Source organism: Macaca thibetana, chromosome 2 (genome assembly GCF_024542745.1).
Source record: "Macaca thibetana thibetana isolate TM-01 chromosome 2, ASM2454274v1, whole genome shotgun sequence".
NCBI lineage: Eukaryota > Metazoa > Chordata > Mammalia > Primates > Cercopithecidae > Macaca > Macaca thibetana.
In genome coordinates, this window is record NC_065579.1 from 1,592,919 (window position 1) to 1,618,664 (window position 25,746).

The 25,746-nt window shown below is 43.9% G+C and overlaps 1 protein-coding gene and 1 long non-coding RNA gene across 2 annotated transcripts in view; both read right to left on the reverse strand.

The window, feature by feature from the left end:
* RNF168 (ring finger protein 168) overlaps positions 1-25,140 on the reverse strand; it is a 37,968-nt gene extending 12,828 nt beyond the window's left edge. Inside the window, exons 1-4 of the mRNA XM_050779174.1 lie at positions 24,830-25,140; positions 8,546-8,622; positions 7,336-7,515; positions 2,700-2,821 (exon numbers count right to left, since the gene is read on the reverse strand). Coding sequence (XP_050635131.1) covers positions 2,700-2,821; positions 7,336-7,515; positions 8,546-8,622; positions 24,830-25,130 — 680 coding nt within the window. The 5' untranslated portion in view covers positions 25,131-25,140. The remainder of the gene's footprint in view (positions 1-2,699; positions 2,822-7,335; positions 7,516-8,545; positions 8,623-24,829) is intronic.
* LOC126948015 (uncharacterized) overlaps positions 1-25,746 on the reverse strand; it is a 340,440-nt gene that overhangs the window by 12,948 nt on the left and 301,746 nt on the right. The window lies entirely within an intron of this gene.

Consider the following 25,746-nt stretch of genomic DNA (forward strand, 5'->3'; position numbering starts at 1 on the left):
AGGTGGCGGGCGCCTGTAGTCCCAGCTACTCGGGAGGCTGAGGCAGGAGAATGGCGTGAACCCGGGAGGCGGAGCTTGCAGTGAGCTGAGATCCGGCCACTGCACTCCAGCCTGGGCGACAGAGCGAGACTCTGTCTCAAAAAAAAAAAAAAAATTATCATCTCATGTATTTCATATTCATACAGCTAATGGAATAACTTGCATTGATTCCTTTTCTACCATTAAACCAGCAATGTATTCCTGGAATTGTCTTTTTAAATACATTTTCAGCTGCTGTCTTCTTTTCTGAGACATGATCCTAGCTCACTGCAGCTTCGACCTCCTGGGCTCAAGCAATTCTCCCACCTCAGCCTCCCAAGTGGCTGGGGTTATAGGCATGTGCCACTGTTTGGCTAATTTTTTTATTTTGTGTAGAGACAGTGTCTTACTATGTTGCCCAGTCTGGTCTTGAACTCCTGGCGTCAAGCAATCCTACCACCTCAGACCTCAGCCTCCCAAAGTGCTGGGATTATAGGCATGAGGCACTGTGCCCGGCTTCTTTCTTTCTTTTTTTTTTTTAAAGAGACAGGATCTTGCTATGTTGTCCAAGCTGGTCCCAAAGTCAAAATCCCTGGGCTTAAGCAATCCTCCTGCCTCAGCCTCCCAAGTAGCTGGGACTACAGGTACATGCCACAACACCTGGCTGCCCTTTCTTCTTTCTTGATATGGCATGTAAAGCCTTCTAAATACCACTTTAGCCACATAGCAGTTTTCACGCATATTTTCAGTTCTGTATTTCCAGCAAAACTTACTCTTCAATCAACAAGTTGTTTAGAAATTTTTCTTAGTTTTAAAACTACATAATCCTGTTATTCATTTTTTTTTTTTTTTTTTTGAACGGAGTCTCACTCTGTCGCCCAGGCTGGAGTGCAGTGGCGTGATCTCGGCTCACTGCAAGCTCCGCCTCCCGGGTTCACGCCATTCTCCTGCCTCAGCCTCCCGAGTAGCTGGGACTACAGGCGCCTGCCACCTCGCCCAGCTAGTTTTTTTTTTTTTTTTTTGTATTTTTAGTAGGGACGGGGTTTTACCGTGTTAGCCAGGATGGTCTCAATCTCCTGACCTCGTGATCCGCCCGCCTCAGCCTCCCAAAGTGCTGGGATTACAGACGTGAGCCACCGCGCCCGGCCCTGTTATTCATTTTTAAACTTTTGAATTGCGGTGGAATTCACATAAAATTGAACACCACATTTTGTTTACCCATGCATTTGTTAATGGACATTTGGGTTGTTCTACCTTTCGGTTATTTGAAAGATGTTGACACAAATATTCATGTACTAGCATTTGTCTGAATACCTGCTTTCAGTTCTTTTGGGTACATAGCTAGGAGTGGAATTGCTGGGTCATGTGCTAATTCTGTTTAACTTTTTGAGGAATCACCAACTGTTTCTGCAGCCACACCACTTTACACTCCTACCAAGCAATGCGCAAGGATTCCAGTTTCTCCACATCTTTGTCCACACTTACTCTTTTACCTTTCTGTGGATTATAGACATTCTAATGGGTATGAAATGCTATCTCACCGTGGTTTTGATATGCATTTCCTTAATAACTAATGATGTTAAACATATTTTCGTGTACTTATTGGCCATTTGTACATCATGGGAAAAACGTCTGCTCAAGTCCCTTTGTCCAGTTTTTAATTATTTGTCTTCTGTTGTTGAGTTAGAAGAGTTTTCATATATTCTAGGAAACAGACTTTATCTGTTTTTAATATTGTTACAACTTTAATCCGTCAGTTTCTCAATTTTTGCTTTTAAATCCTTAGTTTTTTCTTGTATTTCTGGTAATTTTTTATTTTTAAGTATTTCAAAGTATATATTTAGATACATAAAGATTCATGAGTTATATAGCCTTAAGCAGAATATTGTATCCATATGAAATACCTCTGCATTTTAGTGGTTTTCTCTTCATTTTTACTTTGCACATCGAGAACTGGCGACCCTGATATTGTCACATCTTTTTTTTTTTTTTTTTTAAATAGTACCTCCCTCATTTAACATTCCCTTCTCCTAAGCTTCCTCCCACCCCAAATTCAAAATTCCAACAAATCTTGGAAGGAGGTGAGTTACCTGCACATACTTCCTCAGTTAAACCAGAAGTCCTGACGTTATTTTTCAAGTCTACATGGTGGTTTTTAAACTTTTCCAACTACGAATCACACGGGAAAGCTGATGTTTGCACAAAGCCGCCAACCCCACCGAGTACCTGACCCTGGAGTGTGGTGAAGCTCAGTCTCGCCACCCGGGACTACCTGGCTCATGCATTCGGTGTAACAGAGAAGAAATACGAAGACAAATTGTAAACTCCTTCAATGAAGATAAGCCTATCCGGGACCAGTTTTATTCATCTGAATTTAAACCAAGAGGAAGAGGAATCCGATGGTTCACTTTGAGAAAAGTGGAAATCCTGAGCCAGTAAGATAAAGTATAAATCTGCGCAATAACTGGCTGAGTGAAAAGCCTGCCACATTTCACCTCTCTCTTCATGCTAGCCACGAGGAAGCTGTGTGAGTAGCTCTCTCCTTTTCACTTTACCTCAACCTCAGACTATCTTTATACAAAGTTCATGGACCAAACTTTGAGAATCAGTAGTCTATATGAACAGAAAACGCTGGCATATAGTAGGAGGTCAGTAAGTAATTCATAGCCACACTCACTTACTTCTGAATATTTCCAGGGTTTCTTTGTTTGTTCTTACTTTTCTTTTCAGACTTGGGTGTAACTGGATCAGATTTTCTGGAATTCAACGGAGAAGCCGAGATACTTCCCTCACAGTAATTGTTCTTCAACAATAGAAAAAGCGTAACAGACATTATGAGAGAGAACTTTATGATAAAATAAGCTATTAATTTGACAAATTCAGAAATCCAAACAGCATTTTTCAGAAATTATAGTTCCATTTAAATTCTATACATCCCTTGAAGAATACTGGCTATGCAAAAATCAGAATAAACTATGTTCATCTAAGTTGGTCTAAATTAATTACATTTTTACTGTATATCATCAAGCACAAAATAAGGCATAATACTAATCTCATCAGCTGATAATTCCTGTTGATTTTTCTTTCCTTTCTTTTCTTTTTTCAGACAGAGTCTCGCTCTGTCGCCCAGGCTGGAGTGCAGTGGCGCGATCTCAGCTCACTGCAAGCTCCACCTCCCGGGTTCCCGCCATTCTCCTGCCTCAGCCTCCTGAGTAGCTGGGACTACAGGCGCCGTCACCTCACCCGGCTAATTTTTTTTAGTAGAGACAGGGTTTCACCGTGTTAGCCAGGATGGTCTCGATCTCCTGACGTTGTGATCTGCCCGCCTCGGCCTCCTAAAGTGCTAGGATTACAGGCGTGAGCCACCATGCCCAGCCTTTTTTTTTTTTTTTTTTTAAGACAAGGTCTCACTCTGCTGCCGAGGCTAGAGCGCAGTGCAGCAATCACGGCTCCTTGCAACCTTGACCACCCATGTTTAAGTGATCCTCCTGCCTTCACCTCCCATGTAGCTAGGACTACAGGCATGAGCCACCATGCTTGGCTAGGTGGATTTTTTTGTTTTGTTTTGAGACAGTCTTACTCTGTCATCCAGGCTGGAGTGCAGTGGAGTGATCATAGCTCATGTAGCCTCAACCTCCTGGGCTCAGACAGTCCTCCCATCTTAGCTTCTCGAGTAGCTAGGACACAGGCATGTGCCACCATGCCCAGCTACTTTTTAAAAAATGTTTTGTAGAGATGAAGTCTCACTATGTTACCCAGGCTGGTCTCCAACTATTAGAAGCAAGTGATTCCCCCACCTCAGCCTTCCAAAGTGTTGGGATTGTAGGTCTGAGCCACTGCGCCCAGCCTGTTGATTTTTCTAATAAATAATTTTACATAATTACTTTTATCTATATGGACATATTCAAAGAGCTGTGGATATACCCGAAAGAAGAGTTCTATGTAATAATATTTTAGTTCTGGACTTTAAGGGCATATCAATAAAAATCATAAACATTTACTTGCTGTACCAGTCTCATAAGTTTCTTACCACCCTAATGGAAAAGTTCATATATGGTGATGATGAATATTTGGCCTTAAACCACCAAACTTTCATAAATAAATAGAAAATTATTCTAGGCTGGGTATGGTGGTTCATGCCTGTAATCCCAACACTTTGGGAGGCCGAAGTGGGTGGACCACATGAGGCCAGGAGTTCAAGACCAGCCTGGCCAACATGGCGAAACCCCATCTCCACTAAAAATACAAAAATTAACAGGGTGGGGTGGTGCCTGTTATCCCAGATACTCGGAAGGCTGAGGCAGGAGAATTGCTTGAACCGGGAGCTGAGGCTGTATCACTGCACTCCAGCCTGGGTGACAGAGTGAGAGGCTGTCTCAAAAAAATTAGTTAAAAAGAAATTATTCTACAATATCAATAAATCTACTCATAAAAAATAAGTTAAAAAATTATTCTACAGTATCAATGAATCTACTCATAAAAAATAAGTAGGCCGGGCGCGGTGGCTCAAGCCTGTAATCCCAGCACTTTGGGAGGCCGAGACGGGCGGATCACGAGGTCAGGAGATCGAGACCATCCTGGCTAACATGGTGAAACCCCGTCTCTATTAAGAAAACACAAAAAACTAGCTGGGCGAGGCGGCGGGCGCCTGTAGTCCCAGCTACTCGGAAGGCTGAGGCTGGAGAATGGCGTGAACCCGGGAGGCGGAGCTTGCAGTGAGCTGAGATCCGGCCACTGCACTCCAGCCTGGGTGACAGAGTGAGACTCCGTCTCAAAAAAAAAAAAAAAAAAAAAAAGTTAAAAAATTATTCTACAATATCAATGAATCTACTCATAAAAAATAAGTTAAAAAATTATTCTACAATATCAATGAATCTACTCATAAAAAATAAGTTAAAAAATTATTCTACAATATCAATGAATCTACTCATAAAAAATAAGTTAAAAAATTATTCTACAATATCAATGAATCTACTCTTATAATACCATGGGAAAACTAGATATATTTCTTCCCTATTCCAATTATTATTCCATTGGTCAATGACTTTTATTTAGTTTCCTGATTGTGTATCTTTCTAAAGTGATTCTACTCAAAAGACACACAAAAAGGTGCATATAACCCAAAATTTGGGTATATTATTATGAATGGTATGCCTCTCAAAAAAGAAAAATATTCCCAATTCTGAGTATACTCATTTTGGTAAGTGTGTGTGTGTATATATATAAAAATATATATGTACATATACACATATATAAATATATGTGTATATATAAATATACGTATATATGCATATAAATATATGTATATATAAAAAACACATATATATTTTATTCTATTGTACTGTATTTCCCAGAGTAAGACCTGTCTCAAAAAACAATACAATAGAATAAATACAATAGACAATAGTCCTATTGTATTTCTCATGATTCGATGGTAAGTGTATGTTAAGATATCTGTTATTTGAAAGCTGAGGAATTGTTTTCGGAGGCTCTCAAACCTGAACGTTTCACGCTTCCCTAGATGCCTCTGAAGATAGAATTCCCTAGGTCCCATCCCTAGAGACTCTGATTTAATAGATTTGGAGTAAATAGGAGAGTTCATATGTCAACAGCACTCCCAGGTTACTCTCCCAGGCTCGTTCAAACCACTAGGCTCCACTGTACCCTCTGATCTTAAAGTATGTGTTTTATCACACGCCCTTTAATTCATTGTTTTACATGCAGCAATTTAACTACAGGAAGCATAACATCCAAGTTTAATACATTATCTAAAAATTTAATGTGCTTTACTTTCAAAATGTGATTTACATCCATAAAATGGAATATTGTTCTACTCTTTAAAAGAATTAGATTGACTACATGTAGTAATATGAAAAATCTCTAAGATGTATCAAGTGGAAAAAATGCAAGCAGCAAAACAGTGTGATTGCTTTTATATAATCCTTTTTAGGTGAACAAAGAAAAAAAGCTTTTTTTTTGAGACGTTCTTCCAGGTTGAAGTGCAGTGGCGAGATCAGCTCACTGTAACCTCAAACTCCTGGGCTCAAGGGATCCTCCTGCCTCAGCCCCTCCCAGTAGGTGGAGCTACAGGCACGTACCACCACACTCGGCTAACTATTTTATTTTTCTGTAGAAACAGAGTCTCACTTTGTTGCCCAGGCTGGTCTCAAACTCCTGGGCTCGAGCAATCCTCTCGCCTCAGCTTGCCAAAGTACTGGGATTACAGGCCTGAGCCATTGCACCCTGGCAAGAAAAAAGTTGTAAGAAACTGTTAATAGTGGTTACCTTTGGGGAAAGAGACTGATATAACTGGAAAAGGAACGGGAGTGGAGAGGTGAAAGAAGGTTTAAAAGGAAGCTTTCATTCTTCACTGAATAGCTTTCCTACATATAAAAAAGTTTTTAAACAATCTGCAGTGACTCACGCCATAAACCCAGCATTTTGGGAGGCTGAGGCAGGTGAATGGCTTGAGCCCAGGAGCTTGACATCAGTTTGGGAAACATGGCAAAACCGTGTCTCCATAAAAGATCAGCTAGGCATGGTGGTGCAAGCCTGTAGTCCCAGCTACTCGGGAGGCTGGAAGGGTCACCAGAGCCCGGTGGTCGAGGCTGCAGTGAGTCGTGATTATGCCACTGCACTCCAACCTGCATGACAGAGTAAGACCTGTCTCAGAAAACCAGAAACCCCAAAACCTGGATTAGAGCAAACATGTAACAATATGCAAAACAATTTTACTTTAGGTAAAGCAAAAATGTCATCAATAGCTTCTAATTATGGCAACGCCATCTCTTCTGTTCTTTGAAAACCACAGTCAGGTTGGGCGTGGTGGCTCAAGCCTGTAATCCCAGCACTTTGGGAGGCCGAGACGGGCGGATCACGAGGTCAGGAGATCGAGACCATCCTGGCTAACACGGTGAAACCCTGTCTCTACTAAAAAATACAAAAAACTAGCCGGGCGAGTTGGTGGGCGCCTGTAGTCCCAGCTACTCGGGAGGCTGAGGCAGGGGAATGGCGTAAACCCGGGAGGCGGAGCTTGCAGTGAGCTGAGATCCGGCCACTGCACTCCAGCCTGGGCGACAGAGCGAGACTCCATCTCAAAAATAAAAAGAAAACCACAGTCAAAGCAATAGGAATGCTAATAGTTAGCTTTCCGTATCAGCAGGCTCCGAACACTCAAATTCAACCAGCCTGGGGTGGAAAAGACAGTCTTTGTGGGATGCAGACCTGGGAACACAAGGAGCTGATTCTTCCTCTGAGTGGGTTCTGCAGTGGGTCCCAAGGGATGACGGTACCTCAACGTTCTCTCCTACAACTTACAATATCAATGCTCAGCTTTCTTGCCAGTTCTTCATCACTTCTCAGTTGTTCTTCCATCGCTCTTCGCCTTTTTTCCGCCTGTCTTTTTTCCTCCTCTTCCTCCTCTGCCAACAATCTCTGTATGTATTCTTCACTGGCTTTGTTCTCTTCTTCCTCGCTGGCCCGTCGCTCTGCCTCCACCTTAAAAGTGATTAATAAAGAGCAATCCTTTTCTGAATGCTTTGGTATACTTGCAATATTTCATAATAAGACTAAAGTAGAAAAAGAACAAATTGGCAGAGATTTAAATGATCTCAAATGAAGTACAAATCTGGAGTAGATTCCTGCAAGATAGCTGTCCCATCTCAGCCTCCCAAAGCACTGAAATTACAGGTGTGCACCTCCACACCCAGCCTGAGATGTATTACAAGTGAGAATTACACACAAAATTTTGGAGACTAACAAAAAAAGAGAAAAAGCTCTATTTATGTAAAACTTTACATGTAATTAAAACATAATGCTTCACTGTAAACACTGCTTTTTAGGTACTTTTCCTATTTAGGAACTTCACAGTTAGCCCTTTAACCTTTCCTCATCTAAACCCATAATCTACCACCCTTTTTCTTTTTTGAGGCGGAGTCTCGCTCTGTCGCCCAGGCTGGAGTGCAGTGGCGCGATCTCGGCTCACTGCAAGCTCCGCCTCCCGGGTTCTCCGCCTCCCGGGTTCCGGCCATTCTCCTGCCTCAGCCTCCCGAGTAGCTGGGACTACTGGCGCCGCCACCACGCCCAGCTAATTTTTTTGTATTTTTAGTGGAGACGGGGTTTCATTGTGTTAGCCAGGATGGTCTCGATCTCCCGACCTCGTGATCCGCCCGTCTCGGCCTCCCAAAGTGCTGGGATTACAGGCTTGAGCCACCGCGCCCGGCCCACCCTTTTTCTTTAAGCTCAAAACTTTAGAGAAATAAAAAAATGTCCTGGTATGGATTAAATTAGGAAAAAAAAAGAATTAAAAAATTTCCTTCATATGTAAATGCTTAGGGAACACTATCACATAAGAGCATTAATCATGTAGAAGTAAATTATGGCAAAAAACAAAGCCCTTATAAAATATATTAAAATTATCCATATTTCAAGATATACTAGTTATATAGGCACACAAAACTAAATTAAAATCTGAAACTAAAAACACAGCAGAGAAATATTCCAAAAAAAAAGAATATTTAGCACCTACCTTACTTATTTCCTCTTCATATTCTCTTCTCAATTCCCCAGGTTTACTTAACAGACGAACTGGCTGACAGTCATCAGCTATTTCATATCAAAAAATAAAATAACATTATAAGCAACACAATTTTATGGTAACTTTGGTCTTCCATTAAAACTAATACTAAAATGAAAAAATTAAAATATACAACTATTAACAACTACAGCAATATCTCCTTTTGGAATTCCATTTTTAAAATTTATTTTTTTTTTTCTAGATTTATTTATTTTTTTTGAGACAGAGCCTTGCTCTGTTGCCCAGGCTGGAGTGCAGTGGCGCAATCTCGGCTCACTGCAATCTCCATCTCCCAGGTTCAAGCAATTCTCCTGCCTCAGCCTCCTCTTGAGTAGCTGGGATTATAGGCATGCGCCACCACACCTGGCTAATTTTTTATATTTTTGGTAGAGACGGAGTTTCACCATGTTGGCCAGGCTGGTCTCAGAACTCCTGACCTCAAGTGATCCACCCGCCTCGGCCTCCCAAAGTGTTGTGACTACGGGCGTGAGTCACTGCGCCTGGCCTGGAATTCCATTTTATAAGGCCAGAGGTTTAGGGTTTTGGGTTTGAAATGGCACATGAATGCATATACTTAACCCTTCCTCTAAACTCCATTAAAATGACAGTAAAAGAATTTTTAAAAACTGTAATCCTACAACAGCAGAGATTAGCAGAGGAAGTTAACCAATTAAAAAAAATCTTTTTTTTTTTGGAGACAAGAGTCTTGCTCTGTTGCCCAGGCTGTGCAGTGGTGCAATCTCAGCTCACTGCAACCTCCGTCTCCCGGGTTCAAACAATTCTGGTGCCTCAGCCTCCTGAGTAGCTGGGATTACAGGCATGCCCCACCATGCCCAGCTAATTTTTGTATTTTTAATACAGACCGGTTTTCGCCATGTTGGCCAGGCTGGTTTCAAACTCCTAACCTCAGGCAATCTGCTCACCTCAGCCTCCCAAAGTGCTGGGACCACAGGCGTGAGCCACTGTGCCCGGCCCTACTTAAAATAACAAATTTCTAGAAAATGGAAAGGCAACGAAATAGAGATAATTGATACAGCAGAAATGAAGGAAAAAAAATCCTTGGAAGGGAAGACTACAGCTGAGGTAGAACTAGAAGGGAATCTGCCTCCTATTTGCCTAGAGAGAGGCTCAATAGAATCCAGAGTGAGGAAGAGTGGGACCAAAAACAGAACTCGGGGTTTATAAACCGTTAAATCAGAATCCTTGACTTACTGGCATTTCTCCCTGAATATGGGTGCAGGTGCACACACGCATATTTCTTTAAAGGAACAGATCTAGAGAGAGCCAGAGCAGCTAACGTAAGAGGTGGTGACCCAGAGCAAAGTCCTCTGCAATCGGGCAGTTAGGGATGGCAAAGCACAAAGGCCAGGTTTCCATCGGCTGGAACTCAACATCTGCCCATCACCAATACCCTTCTATGTACACAGAGCTTTTGTCCTGGGCCTCATTCTCAAGCCTAAAAGCTAACCCAAGGATCATCAGACTTGTGAAATACATCTGCAGGACTAGAGAAACAGTAAGCTATACAAAGAGAAAATCATCGCCCTGGAGTTGAAAGATAATTCCGGGTCAGAAAATAACCTAAGTGCGTATATGTGTCCTCAGCAAATCTGACAAGAATGTTATTCTATAAAACAAGACACTGTTTTGTAAAGTGTAAAACGGGAACACCCAAAAAAGAGAACCCATCTGCCTGTTTCAAGGGGCAGCTGCTACTCAGCTCCAGCTGACTACGACTAGCAGGAAACTCAGGCGGGAAACTCCGGCCTGTCCATGCCATACTTTCGCTTTCTCAAGAAAATCCAGAGATGGCAGGGGTGGATGTTGAGAGATGACTTAATGGGTACAATGTACATTATCTGTGTAGTAGATACCCTAAAAAGTCCTGACCTCGCCACTATGCAATCTATACATGTAACAAAATTACCCTTGCACCCCATAAATGTATCCAAGTAAAAAGAAAAAAAAAAAAGGAAAATTCAGCAATCCAGATGTTAATAAGAAATCCTCCAACTTAAATATTGGCATTGGATGGACCACAAAAAAACATACACACAGGATTCTTATGGCCTGCAGGCCAGCAGTTTGAAAAATCTGCAATAGAGAAACTAAAAAAACAGTGATGTGACTCCAAAACAATTAGGGATGCAGTATGCTGAATTCTCATTTGTTTTGGTCACTAAGGAGGATCTATTCAAGACAATACAATGGGGGCCGGGCGCAGTGGCTCAAGCCTGTAATCCCAGCACTTTGGGAGGCCGAGACGGGCGGATCACGAGGTCAGGAGATCGAGACCATCCTGGCTAACACGGTGAAACCCCGTCTCTACTAAAAAATACAAAAAACTAGCCGGGCGCGGTGGCGGGCGCCTGTAGTCCCAGCTACTCGGGAGGCTGAGGCAGGAGAATGGCGTGAACCCGAGAGGAGGAGCTTGCAGTGAGCTGAGATCCGGCCACTGCACTCCAGCCTGGGTGACAGAGCAAGACTCTGTCTCAAAAAAAAAAAAAAAAAAAAAAAAGACAATACAATGGTATATACAGGGGAGACACATATAAGGCTCCTTAAAAAGCAGGATACTCAGCTGGCTTAAACTGAGACCTAGATCAGCAATCCTCAAAGTAGAATCTATGAAACTCTGTACTTTTTTCAGGGAAACTGCAGAGTCACACTATTTTCATTTAAAAAATTAAGGTAAGCTGGGAGCGGTGCCTCACGCCTGTAATCCCAGCACTTTGGGAGGCTGAAGGTTGAGACAGGTGGATCAGGAGGTCAGGGGTTCGAGACCTGCTTGGCCAATATGGTAAAACCCCGTCTCTACTAAGAACACAAAAATTAGCCAGGTGTGGTGGCACGCACCTGTAGTCTCAGCTACTCAGGAGGCTGAGGCAGAAGAATCGCTTGAACCTGGGAGGTGGAGGTTGCAGTGAGCCGAGACTGTGCCACTGCACTCCAGCCTGGGTGACAGAGGGAGATTCCATCTTCAAAAAAAAAAAAAAACACCCAAATAAAACAACTGACGGTAGACTGGGCACAGTGGCTCATGTCTGTAATCACGGCACTTTGGGAGGCCAAGTCAAGTGGATCACTTGAGGTCAGGAGTTAGAGACCAGCCTGACCAACATGGTGAAACCCTGTCTCTACCAAAAAGTACAAAATTAGCCGGGAGTGGTGGCGGGCGCTTGTAATCCCAACTACTCAGGAGGCTGAAACAGAAGAATTGCTTGAACCTGGGAGGCGGAGGTTGCAGTGAGTTGTGACTGTGCCACGGCACTCCAGCCTGGGCAACAGAGCAAGACCCGGTCTCAAAAATTCAATAAATAAATAAAAGGCGGGGGTGCTGTGGGGGCAAAAGGCCAGGTGTGGTGGTTTATGCCTATCAGCCCAGCACCTTGCAAAGCCAAGGTGGGAGAGTCACTTGAGCCCAGCAGTTTGGGGCTGCAGTGGGCTGTGATTGTGCCCGTACACTTCAGCCTGGGCAACGTAGTAAGACCCGGTCTTTACCAAAAAAAAAAAAAAAAAAAAAAGACGGGGGGCAAAGGACTTACACAGACATTTCTCCAAAGATTATATACAAATGACCAATAAGCACATGAAAAGATGTTCAACATCGACAGTCATTAGAGAAATACGAATCCTAACTACAGAGATCCCGCTTCATAGGACGGCCAACACTTGGTTTTTATAACAGTCATCCATTAAGATATATACACACACAATGGAGTATTCAGCCAAAAAAGGAAACGGGATCGACACATGCTAGAACTCGATGGACCCTCGAGACACGATGCTGTGCCAAACAGCCAGACACCACAGGCCAGATACTGTACGGTTCCCCTCGTACGAGATACCGGGAGTAATGAAACCCGCAGAGGCAGAAAGAATGGAGGCTGCCAGCGGCTAGGGGAGGGGCGAATGGGGAATTATTGTTTAATGGGCAGTTTCCAGTGTGGAAGATGAGAAAGTTCAGAGATGAATGGTGGTGACAGCTGCACAAAAACGTGAATGTACTTCATGTCACGCATCTGTACATTTAAAATGGTTAACACGGCAGATTTTATGTTACGTATCTTTTACAATAAAACCGGAAAAAAAGTAAATCATTTTACACATTAGATACAATAAAATAGTAGCTAAGAGGCTGGGCACAGTGGCTCATGCCTATAATCCCAGCACTTTGGAAGGCTGAGGCAGGAGGAACACTTGAGCTCAGGATATCAAGACCAGCCTGGTCAACAGAGCAAGACCCTATCTTTGTTCAAAAAAAAATTTTTTTTTAAGTAGCTAATTTAGGAAAACAATAATGGAGGCAGATGTATTATATTAGAAAGCAAAGCATATCATTAAGCAGAATTAAACTAAGCATGTGTGGTACTGACACAGCTATTGATAAAGAGATAGTTAAAAACCAAAAAGCCCGGGCCAGGTGCCGTGGCTTACGCCTCTAATCTCAACACTTTGGGAAGTGGAGGCAGGCGGATCACTTGAGGTCAGGAGTTCAAAAGCAGCCTGGCCAACAAGGCAAATAAACCTATCTCTACTAAAAATACAAAAATTAGCTGGGCGTGGTGGTACATAGCCCACTGCAGCCTCCAACTCCTGGGCTGAAGCAATTGTCCTGCCCTGGCCTCCTGAAGCACTGACGTAACAGGTGTGAGCCACTGCGCCCAGTCCATGTGCTGTGTAGCTGGTAATCCCAGCTACTCACGAGGCTGAGACAGGAGAATCGCTTAAACCCGAGAGGCGGAGGTTGCAGTGAGCCGAGATCACGCCACTGCACTCCAGCCTAGGTGACAGAGTGAGACTGCATCTCAAAAAAAAAAAAAAAAAAATTAAATACATAGCCCCAAATTGCTCTGGAAAATAAGCATACAATTAGTGAAACAGTACATACATCAGTGTTACTGGATTATTACCAAGTAGTGTGGCTATAACTGGCAATCAAGGGCAGGGGGAGTTAAGATGCCTTACTTCATACAATACTCAAATTCAAGGTGGATTAAAAAGTTTTTAACGGAAAAAACAAACTATAAATGACTAAGAAGAACATATGAGATAAATTCCAAAACAATTAAAACTTCCATGTGATGAAAGACATCATGAAGTTAAAAACAAACTAGAAGTTACTTGCAAATACATAAATCACCAGAGAATCAGTGTCCAGAATATAACCAGAACTTCCACAGATCAATTAAAAACCACAACAGGCAAAGGAAAGGCACACGCAGTTTACGGAAGATGCCCAATTACAGCAAGTGGAGAACTGCACTTTTGTTAAACCATGAGTGACGGATGTTTAAAGTTTATTTATTTCTACACAAACTGAATCTAAATTAATCAGTAAGTTACTCAACTGCAGACACAAGTTAAAATTGTCTTCATTCACCTTTTTCTTTTTTTTTGGAAACAAGATCTCACTCTTGCCCAGGCTGGAGTTCAGTGGCACAATCACAGCTCACTGCAGCCTCCAACTCCTGGGCTGAAGCAATTCTCCTGCCCTGGCCTCCTGAAGCGCTGGCATAACAGGTGTGAGCCATTGCACCCAGTCCATTTACTATTTCTTTGTCGACGGAGTTTTGCTCTTGTTGCCCAGGCTGGAGTGCAATGGCGTGATCTCAGGTAACTGCAACCTCCACCTCCCAGGTTCAAGCGATTCTCCTGCCTCAGCCTCCCAAGTAGCTGGGATTACAGGCCTGTCCTACCACACCTGGCTAATTTTTTTGTATTTTTGGTAGAGACGGAGTTTTACCACGTTGGCCAGGCTGGTCTCGAACTCCTGACCTCATGTGATCCACCTGCCTTCCAAAGTGCTGGGATTACAGGCCTGAGCCACTGCGCCCGGTCTTGCATTTGCTATTTGTTTTTTTTTTGAGACGAAATCTCGCTCTGTCGCCCAGGCTGGAGTGCAGTGAGGCAATCTCGGCTCCCTGCAAGCTCTGCCTCCCGGGTTTACACCATTCTCCTGCCTCAGCCTCCCGAGTAGCTGGGACTACAGGGCCCGCCACCACGCCCGGCTAGTTTTTTGTATTTTTTAGTAGAGACGGGGTTTCACCATGTTAGTCAGGATGGCCTTGATCTCCTGACCTCGTGATCTGCCCGTCTACGGCCTCCCAAAGTGCTGGGATTACAGGCATGAGCCACTGTGCCTGGCCCTTTTTTTTTTTTTTTTTTTTTTTTTTTGAGACAAGAGTCTCACTCTGTCACCCAGGCTGGAGTGCAGTGGCGCAATCTCAGCTCTTTGCAGCATCCACCTCCCAGACTCGAACAATGCTATTGCCTGAGCCTCCCATGTAGCTGAGACTGCAGGCGCCGCCACCACACCCGGCTAATTCTTGTACTTTTTGTAGAGAGGGGTTTTGCCATATTGGCCAGGCTGCTCTCAAACTCCCAGGCTAAGCAATTTGCCTGCCTTGAACTCCCAAAGTACTGAGATTACAGGTGTGAGCCCCTGCAACTGGCCTGCTTGCTATTTCTTAAACAATTCTTATTTTATGAGGAATTTGAATATCTCAGTTTGATACAAAGTGACTAGACAATTTCTGCCATCTGTGGGAGACAACTCTCGACACTCTTCAGTTCTGGTTAACTCTAAAATTTCTGCTGAAACCCACTTCAGTTAAACGTTCCTACTACACTCGATATTTTGCTTCTTCACAGCAAGTGTTCTTCCGAGGCAGCCGGGACCCATTTAAGGAAATATGTCCCCATGCTTTTTATTTTATTTTGAAGGAAAAATCCAAGTTAGTTAAAGACCCGAATGTATAATACTGGATGAAAAATAAAAATAAATAAATAATAAACCTTAACTTGAACAGTTGAGCTGTTCATAAAACTGTCCTCCCATCACTGAACTAGACTGCTTGCAGCACCACGTAAATGGCAGTTCCCTTCTCCCAATTAAATCTGCATTCCTGGGCTGGGCACAGGGTGCAAAACATAAAGAGATAGTTAAAAAATAAAAAGCCCAAAACTGCTCTGGAAAATAAGCATATGATTTGTGAAGCAGTATGTACATCAGTGTGGCTGGATCATCACCAAGTAGTGTGGCTATAAATGGCAATCAGGGGCAAAGTGCTGACTCACGCCTGTGATCCCAGCATTCTGCGAGGATGAGGCAGGAGCGTGAACTTCTGCAGGAGTTTCACCACATTGGCCAGACTGGTCTTGAACTCTTGACCTCAGATGATCCGCCCGCCTCTACGCCCTGTCTCTACACAGAATAAATATATGAAGGACGGGTACGATGGCTCACGCCTGTAATCCCAGCACTTTGGGAGGTCGAGGCGGGTGGATCATCTGAGGTCAAGAGTTTGAGACCAGCCTGGCCAACGTGGTGAAACTCCTGCAGGAGGATGAACTCCTGAGCTCAAGAGTTCAAGACCAGCCTGGGTAACATAGTGAGACCCTATCTCTACAAAAAAATTTAAAAAATTAGCCTGGCATAGTGGTGTGTGCCTGTGGTCCCTGCTACTCAGGAGGCTGAGGTGGGAGGACTGCTTGAGCCCAGGAGGTGGAGGGTACAGTGAGCCGAGTTCGCTCCTCAGCATTCCAGCCTCGGCAACTGAGTGAGACCCTGTCTCGAAAATAAAATAACATAAATTTGCACTTTCTGTCTCAATATTTATTTTGAAAATTTTCAAATCTACAGAAATTGCAAAAATAGTATGATAAACCCCCATTTAACTTGCATTTAGATTCATGAAGTTTTTAAATTGCCACATTGTCTTTCGTGTGTGTGTATGTATTTTCTGAACCATCTGAAAGTTTCATGATCACTTCACCAAATCCTTAAGTGTACACCTCATAAGAGATGCTGTCCTTATAAGAGATGCTGTCCTTATCTCCTGATCTTGATATACAATGATCAAGTTCAACAAAATTAACAATGATATATTACCTATCATATCAACGATAAAAATTTCACCCACTATCCCCATAATGTCTTTAATAGCAACCTTTGTCTTAATCCATGTTCTAATCCAGGGTCATGCACTGCATTTAGCTGTCATTGTCTTTTAACCTCCCTTTAAACTAGAATGATTCCTAAGGCTTTGCCTCCATGATAGACATTTTTGAGGTACTAACAACTACGTTTTGTAGAATTTCAACTTGGATTTTTGTTTTCTCACAATGAGATTCAGGCTATGCCTTACGCTCATCCTATCAGGAGGCCGCAATGTTTGTCTGTACCATGGATAATGTTAACTGTGATCACTCCGTTACCGTGATAACAGGCTTCTCAACTGTATCCTTTACCCTTTGCAATTAATAAGCAATCTGTAAGGTGATATTTTCAGACTATATGAGTCTTCAGTTCTCCATCAAACTTTCAAGGAGGGGTTTTGGCATCCATTTGTGATTCTTGCCTGCATCAGTTTTTACAATGATAGTCGCAAACAGAAAGGAAATTTAGACATTCTAAGGCTGATTCTTCCCTACTATAGGATTCTTTTTTGAGAAATCCAAATGTAAAACATACCTGTCTCCATCACACTAATTCACTTTCAAATACTTCATTTTTCAAAGCTATTTCATATATGTGCTTTCTTACAACCTTCCTTCTATAAATTAAGAATACATAAATGAGTAGATTCACTTTATGTGTTATGTGTTAACAAAGTTAATTTTATAAATTATCAATGAATAATACTGAACATTTAAAAAATTTTACTTAAAACAGTCTCAAAAGCCGTAATATAATCAGGGATAAATATTAGTTTCTTAGGGCTGCCATAGAAAAGTACCACAAATTGAGTGACTTGAAAATACAGAAATTTATTGTCTCACAGTTCTGGCTAGAAGTCCAAAATAAAGGTGTCAGCAGGGCCATGACACTTTTGAAACTTGTAGGGGATCCTTCCTTGCCTCTTCCTTGCTTCTGACGGTGTGCTGATAACCTTAGACGTTCCTTGGCTTGTAAACACATCACTCCAGTCCTCCAGCCTCGCGTGGTGCTCTGTGTCTTTACATCATCTTCCCTCTGTGCGTGTCTGTCTCTGTGTCCAAATTTCTCCTTTTTATAAGGAAACCAGTCATAATGGATTAGGGCCCATTCTAATGACCTTATTTTAACTTCATTACTGAAAAAAACTGAAGGTGACCTACACAAATGGAGAAATACACTATTTTCATGGATACAAGGACTCTATTGTTTGGATGTCAATTCTCCCCAAATTGTTCTATTAAGTTCAATGCAACCCCAATCAAACTCCTAACAGGCTGTTAGTAGAAACTGGTAAGTTGATTTAAAAATTTAAATAGGTGGCTCAGGCCTGTAATTCCAGCATTTTAGGAGGCTGAGACGGGAGGACTGCTTGCCTGGGCAACACAGCAAAACCCTGTCTCTACAAAGAATAAATATACAGAGGAAGGGCACCATGGCTCACGCCTGTAATGGGAGGTCGAGGTGGGCGGATCATCTGAGGTCAAGAGTTCGAGACCAGCCTGGCCAATGTGGTGAAACTCCTGTCTCTATCAAAAATACAAAAATCAGCCGGGCATGGTGGTACATGCCTGTATTCACAGCTACTCAGGAGGCTGAGGAAGGAGAACTACTTGAACCTGGGACGCAGAGGACGCAGTGAGCTGAGATCACGACACTGCGCTCCAGACTAGGTGACAGAGCAAGGTTCTGTCTCAAAAAGAAAAAAAAAAGATTTACTCTAAATTCACAGTAATCAAGACAGTGTGACACTAATATTAGAATCAACAGATCAATGAAACAGAATAGACCCACATTATATTTTTTAAAAAGTCTTTTCAACAAAGGTACGGGAATAACTGACACCCATATGGGAAAAAGTTAACCTCAACCTCCTCTTAGACAATATTCAAAATTAATTTGAAATGGATCAAAGACCTAAACATAAAAGCTAAAACTGGCCAGGCGTAGTGGCTCACACCTGTAATCCCAGCACTTTGGGAGGCTGAGGCAGGCGGATCATGAGGTCAGGACTTCAAGACCACCCTGGTCAACATGGCGAAACCCCATCTCTACTAAAAATACAAAAATTAGCCTGGCATGGTGGTGCATGCCTGTAGTCCCAGCTACTCGGGAGGCTGAGGGAAGAGAATTGCTTAAACCCGGGAGGTGGAGGTTGCAGTGAACCAAGATAGCACCACTGTGCTCCAGCCTGGGCAACACAACAAAATTCTGTCTCAAAAAAAAAAAAAAGGTAGAACTATAAATCTTTTAGAAAAAAACATAGCAATATCTTAGCCTGAGGGTAGCAAAAGGTTTCTTAGGCCATAAAAAGCAGTAAACTATAAAAGGAAAAGTTTAGGGGACTTCATGAAAATTAAGAATTTCAGCTCATCGGCCGGGCGCGGTGGCTCAAGCCTGTAATACCAGCACTTTGGGAGGCCGAGATGGGCGGATCACGAGGTCAGGAGATCGAGACCATCCTGGCTAACACGGTGAAACCCCGTCTCTACTAAAAACACAAAAAATGAGCCGGGCATGGTGGCGGCGCCTGTAGTTCCAGCTACTCGGGAGGCTGAGGCAGGAGAATGGCGTGAACCTGGGAGGCGGAGCTTGCAGTGAGCTGAGATCCGGCCACCGCACTCTAGCCTGGGCGACAGAGCGCGACTCCATCTCAAAAAAAAAAAAAGAATTTCAGCTCATCAAAACAATTAAGAATACCTGGCAAAGTACCAGTATTCAAAATATATAAAGAATGTCTGCGGCCGGGCGCGGTGGCTCAAGCCTGTAATCCCAGCACTTTGGGAGGCCGAGGCGGGCGGATCACAAGGTCAGGAGATCGAGACCACAGTGAAACCCCGTCTCTACTAAAAATATAAAAAATTAGCCGGGCGCGGTGGCGGGCGCCTGTAGTTCCAGCTACTCAGGAGGCTGAGGCAGGAGAATGGCGGGAACCCGGGAGGCGGAGCTTGCAGTGAGCCGAGATCGCGCCACTGCACTCCAGCCTGGGCAACAGCGTGAGACTCCGTCTCAAAAAAAAAAAAAAAAAAAAAAAAAAAAAAAAAAAAAAAAAGAATGTCTGCGACTGAATAATATAAACAATTTAGGGGCAAAAGAATTAAACAGACACTTTACAATGGAAGAGAGCAAAACTGCCAATAAGCACATGAAAAAGAACACTATCATTAGTCACTTGGAAATTGAAACTAAAACAGGATTCTACTATCAATAATAAAAAACAACTGGAATGGTTAAATTTTAAAAGACAGATAACATAAAAAGTTGGTAAGATGTACAGAAACCAGAACTTGTATGCTCTTGGTGGGATTACAAAATGACACAACCACTTTCAAAAAAGATCTGGTAGTTTCTTCTTTTTTTTTTTTGTTTGTTTGTTTGTTTGTTTTTGTTTTTGTTTTTGAGACAGAGTCTCGCTCTGTCGCCCGGGCTGGAGTGCAGTGGCCGGATCTCAGCTCACTGCAAGCTCCGCCTCCCGGGTTCACGCCATTCTCCTGCCTCAGCCTCCCGAGTAGCTGGGACTACAGGCGCCCGCCACCGCGCCCGGCTAATTTTTTGTATTTTTTAGTAGAGACGGGGTTTCACCGTGTTAACCAGGATGGTCTCGATCTCCTGACCTCGTGATCCGCCCGTCTCGGCCTCCCAAAGTGCTGGGATTACAGGCTTGAGCCACCGCGCCCGGCCTTTTTTTTTTTTTTTTTTTTTTTTTTTTTTGAGATGGAGTCTCGTTCTGTCACCAAGGCTAGAGTGCAGTGGCGCGATCTCGGCTCACTGCAACCTCCACCTCCTGGGTTCAAGTAATTCTCCGCCTCAGCCTCCCGAGTAGCTGGTATTACAGGTGCCTACCACCATGCCCAACTAATTTTTGTATTTTGAGTAGAGATGGGGTTTCGGCATCTTGGTCAGGCTGGTCTTGAATTCCTGACCTCGTGATCCACCTGCCTTGGCCTCCCAAAGTGCTGGGATTACAGGCGTGAGCCACTGTGCCTGGCTGGTAGTTTGTTAGAAAACCAAATGTGTACCTGCTCTACGCTGCGTAATTCCAGCTCCTCAGTATTTACCGAAAAAAACCCTGAAAACATCAGGCCACACATACTCACAAAAAAACTTGTACAAGAATCTTCTCAGCAACTTTATTCATAATATCCAAAACTGCAAGCAACTGAGGCACTATCAGTGGAGAATGGCCAATAATACACAGCATCGTCAACAGCGGAATACTTAAAAAACGACTACCTAGGCCGGGTGCGGTGGCTCATACCTGTAATCCCAGCACTTTGGGAGGCCGAAGAGGGCGGATCACCTGAGGTCAGGAGTTTGAACCCAGCCTGGGCAACATGATGAAATCTCATCTCTACTAAAAATACAAAAATTAGCTGGGCGTGGTGGTGCGTGCCTGTAATCCCAGCTACTCAGGAGGCTGAGGCAGGAGAATCACCTGAACCCAGGAGATGGAAGTTGCAGTGAGCCAAGATCCTATCACTGCATTCCAGACTGGGTGATGAAGTGAGAGTATGTCTAAGAAAAAAAAAAAAAAATTGAACCTTATGATGAATAACCCCCAAAAAGATATGCTGAAGTCCTAACTCCCAGTAACTAAGAATGTGCTCTTATTGGAAACAGGTTGTTGCAGATATAATGGAGTTCATACAAAGAGTAGAGGGCCTTTAATCCAATTTAACTAGTATCCCAGTAAGAAAACAGAGACACACAGAGGAGACGGCCATGTAAAGACAGACACACTGGGAAGCTCCATGTGCCAGTGGAGGCAGAGACCGGAGTGACTCAGCTGCAAACCAGGAACACCATGGATTGCAGCCACACTGGAAGCTAAGAAGGGCACGGAACAGATTCTCTCCTAGAGCCTTCAATGTACACGTCCCTGCTCCCTGCTGGCATCTTGGGTTTGGAGTTCTAGTCTTCAGAACTGAAAGAGAATAAACTTCTGCTAAGTTTGTGGTACTTTGTTACGGTAGCCCTAGGAAATAAAAAGAATTCCATTTATATGAAGTGCCAGAACAGAAAACACTCATCTATGGTGGATAAAAACTAAAACAGGCCGGACGCGGTGGCTCACACTTGTAATCCCAGCACTTTTGGAGGCCGAGGCAGGCGGATCACGAGGTCAAGAGATTGAGACCATCCTGACCAACACAGTAAAACCCCATCTCTACTAACAATACAAAAATTAGCTGGCCATGGTGGCACATGCCTGTAATTCCAGCTACTTGGGAGGCTGAGGCAGGAGAATGCCCACAACGCAAAAAAACAACCTGATTAAATGACAGGCAAAGTTGTGGCTTTTTCTAGGTTTTGGGAGAAAAACAGAAACAAAAAGAATGAGCAAAGGATTTGAATAGATATTTCATATTTCTCCAAAGATGATATACAAATGGCCAATAAATGCATGCAAAGATGCTCGCCATCCTTAGTCATTGGGGACATGCAAATAAAAACTACAATGGGATAGTATTTCATACCCATTAGGATGGCCACTATCAAAACCCAGAAAATAGCAAGTGTTGGCAAGGGTGCAGAGAAACTGGACACCCATGCACGGTTGGTGGGAATGTAAAATGGCACAGTCACTGTGGAAAACAGTATGGTGGTTTCCAAAACCAATTACACATAGAATTACAATATGATCTAGAAATTCCGCTTCGAGGTATACACCCAAAAGAATAGAAAACAGGCCCCTGAACAGACATTTGTACACCCAAGTTCACACCAGCATTATTTCTAATAGCCAACAGTGGAAGCAACCGAAGCGTTCACTCACAGATGAATAGGTTTCTTTTAACGTAGCATATACACACACTGGAATACTATTCAGCCTCAAAAGGAAGGGAATCCTGTCACATGCGATATGGATGAACCTAGAAAACATTATGCTAGGTAAAACAGGCCAGACACAAAAGGACAAATACCTATGAAAATTCCACTTATAGGAGGTACCTAGAGCAGGTGGGTTCACAGAAATGGAAAGGAGAACGGTGGTTGCCAGGGATAGGGGGAGGGAGGAACAGTGAGCTTAATGGGTATGGAAATTCAGTTTGGGAGGATTAAAAAGTTCTGGAGATGGGACGGTGGTGACGGATGCACAGCAGTGTGAATGGAGGTGATGCCACTGAACCATACCATTACAAATGGTTAAAATTTTCCTCCCTTCTTTCTAGTCAAAAATAAAAGCATTTTTAAGTGGTTAAAACGGTAGTCTGGTTATATTTTACCACCATTTTTTAAAACACAGAGTTAAGATACCAGTTCACATGTACTAGGATGGCACGGAAAATAACAAGTGTTGGTGAGGGAGTGAAGAAATTGGAAACTTCATACTCTGCTAATGGAAATGTAAAATGGTACAGCCACTGTAGAAAACAAATGTGGCAGTTCCTCAAAAAGCTAAACATGGAATTACCATAGCATCCAGCAATTCCGCTCTTAGATATGTAGACAAAAGAACTGAAAACAGGTATTCAAACAAATATTTGTACACAGATGTCCGTATTGCCAGTATTCAAATAACGAAAAGGTGAAAAAAACCAACGTCCATCCAATGGATAAACAAAATTTAACAAGTATATCCATAAAACAAATTATTATTCAGCCCGAAAAATGAAGTACTGATCCATGCCACACTGTGCATGAACCTCAGAAACACGCTAAGAGAAATAAGCTAGACACACAAGATCCTATATTGTATAAGTCTCTTATATGAAATACCTAGAATTGCCAGATTCATAGAGACAGAAAGTGGAATAGGTGCCAGGGGCTAGGGGGAAAGGTGAAATGGGTGGTCAGTGCTTCACGATTAGAGTTTATCTGGGGTGATGAAAAAGTTTTGGAAACAGTGGTGATGATTACATTGTGAATGTAATTAATTCTATTGAATTGTACTTAAAAATGGTTAAAATGTCAGTTTGTTATATATATTTTGGACAGTATTTTAAAAATTAATAATGCAATATATAAAAAACCATTAAATTGCACTTTTAAAAATTTTATTGAATTTATGTTACCCAGACTGGTCTCAACTCCTCGGTTCAAGCGATCCTCCCACCTCCGCCTCCCAAAGCGCTAGGATTACAGCTGTGAGCCACTGCACCCGGCCAAACTGCACACGTTTAGTAGGTGAACTGTTCGGTATGTATTTCAATAAAGCTGTTTTTCTTAAACTATTGTTTAAAAATGGTTAAAATGGCATTTTGGTTTTTTACCACAATAAAATACATAAACGTTTAAAAGGCAGGTACACATATAACTGTGACCAAAAAAAATTAAAAAAAAAAAAAAAAAAGACCCGTAGACGAGAGCGCACAGACAGGAACCACTGCACGGCTTATTGCTCACACTAGCGGAGGAAAGAGTCAAGGGTTCAGTCTGGGGCTCCTGAGTCCACCGGGTGTAGGGGTTAGTGATAAAAAAGCGATTTTAGACTTGTTGCATGATTTTTTTTTTTGGAGACGGAGTCTCGCTCCGTCGTCCAGGCTGGAGTGCAGTGGCGCGATCTCGGCTCACTGCAAGCTCCGCCTCCCGGGTTCACGCCATTCTCCTGCCTCAGCCTCCCGAGTAGCTGGGACTACAGGCGCCGTCACCTCGCCCGGCTAATTTTTGTATTTTTAGTAGAGACGGAGTTTCTCCGTGTTGGCCAGGCTGGTCACGATCGGCTCGTTGCATGACTAGGAAAATAAAGAATTACGTGAATGGAGATGTACAGATAAGTAAATCAGAGGCCGGGCGCGGTGGCTCACTCCTGTAATCCCAGCGCTTTGGGAGGCTGAGGCGGGCGGATCACCGGAGGTCAGGAGTTCGAGACCAGCCTGACCAACATGATGAAAACCCGTCTCTGCGAAAATACAAAAATTCCGGGTGCGATGGTGCGCGCCTGTAGTCCCAGCTACTCGGCAGGCTGGGGCAGGAGAGTCGCTTGAACCCGGGAGGCGGAGGCTGCAGTGAGCCGAGATCGCGCCACTGCCCTGCAGCCTGGGCGAGAGCGAGACCCTGTCTCAAAAAAAAAAAAAAAAAAAAAGAAGGCTCTAGACGGGCAATTCTTTAATTTTTAAAACAACAAACACCCATCGAACACAGCGCGGGCATCGTGACAAGGGACAAAATCTTGTCCTTGACTTTACAATCCATCGACATTTGGGGACCCATAAACCCCCAAACCTCTGAGAACTATTTAGACAAACATCAGTGGGGCTTTTTGGTTTGTTTGTACTTTTTAAATGGAGAAGCGATGATTCACCTTTTCAAAGATTTGCGGCTTTCGGCCAATAATCAGGCCGGGGTTTACTCACCCACTTCCTCGGACTCCTGCCCCGACGCTCTGAGCTTGCACTCCCGGGGATAGTGTTTCTGAATGACCTTCCACAGGTCCAGGTTGACGAGAGAATTCCTTCGGGTGTGGTACCGAGTCCACGAAGACACGCGGCGGCGACAGAAGGGGCAGCACAGACTCGCCTTCTCCACGGTCGCCTGGAAGCACGGTCTGCACAGCGTGTGGCTGCACGGCAGGGTCACGGGCTCCACGAGGATGTCCATGCAGATCCCGCACTGGCACTCGGACCGCGAGGGGACGGCGCCTTTGGGTAGAGCCATTTTAACACGTTAATAAAGTCGACTAAACGACGACACCTGCGCGAAAAACAATCCTATTTTCGGCCAACCACAGAGAAAGCAAAAGCACAGTTTTGTGTTTCAATATTGTGCCCAGAAGCCTATCAGAACTCGGAGAACAGGGGCATCCAACCCGTCTCGAAGCAAAAAGGCGCTCTCAGGGTCAGGCAAACAGGAACGCCCCGGAGGGCGGCGTCTTTGTCCATTTTCAAGGCAAACGTCCGGCAAGCAAACGACTGCAGGCTTTCGTCGGAGGAGCCGGGCTGCTCCGCGGCGTGAACACTGCGGCTGCGGCTCCCGGTGCAGCGAGGGGAGCGCGCCAAGTCCCCTCCTCCCCTCATCCGGAGAGGATGCCCCGCTCAGCTCGGGGCAGCCCGGCCCCGGGACGCGGCTCCGGGAGGAATCCCGAGCTCCGGCTGCTGCAGAACTTCCGCTTTGGCGCTGCTGCGGGGGCGACGCGCGACTCCCGGGTTCAGCTTCCCGGCGCCCGGCGCAGTTTCCCAGAGCTCCGCGCCCGGGTCCCTCTTGCGCAGCCAGAAGCCCTATTCGTTGCGGCGGCGCAGCAGCCACCGGGCAAGCGCCAGCAACGTCACAACCG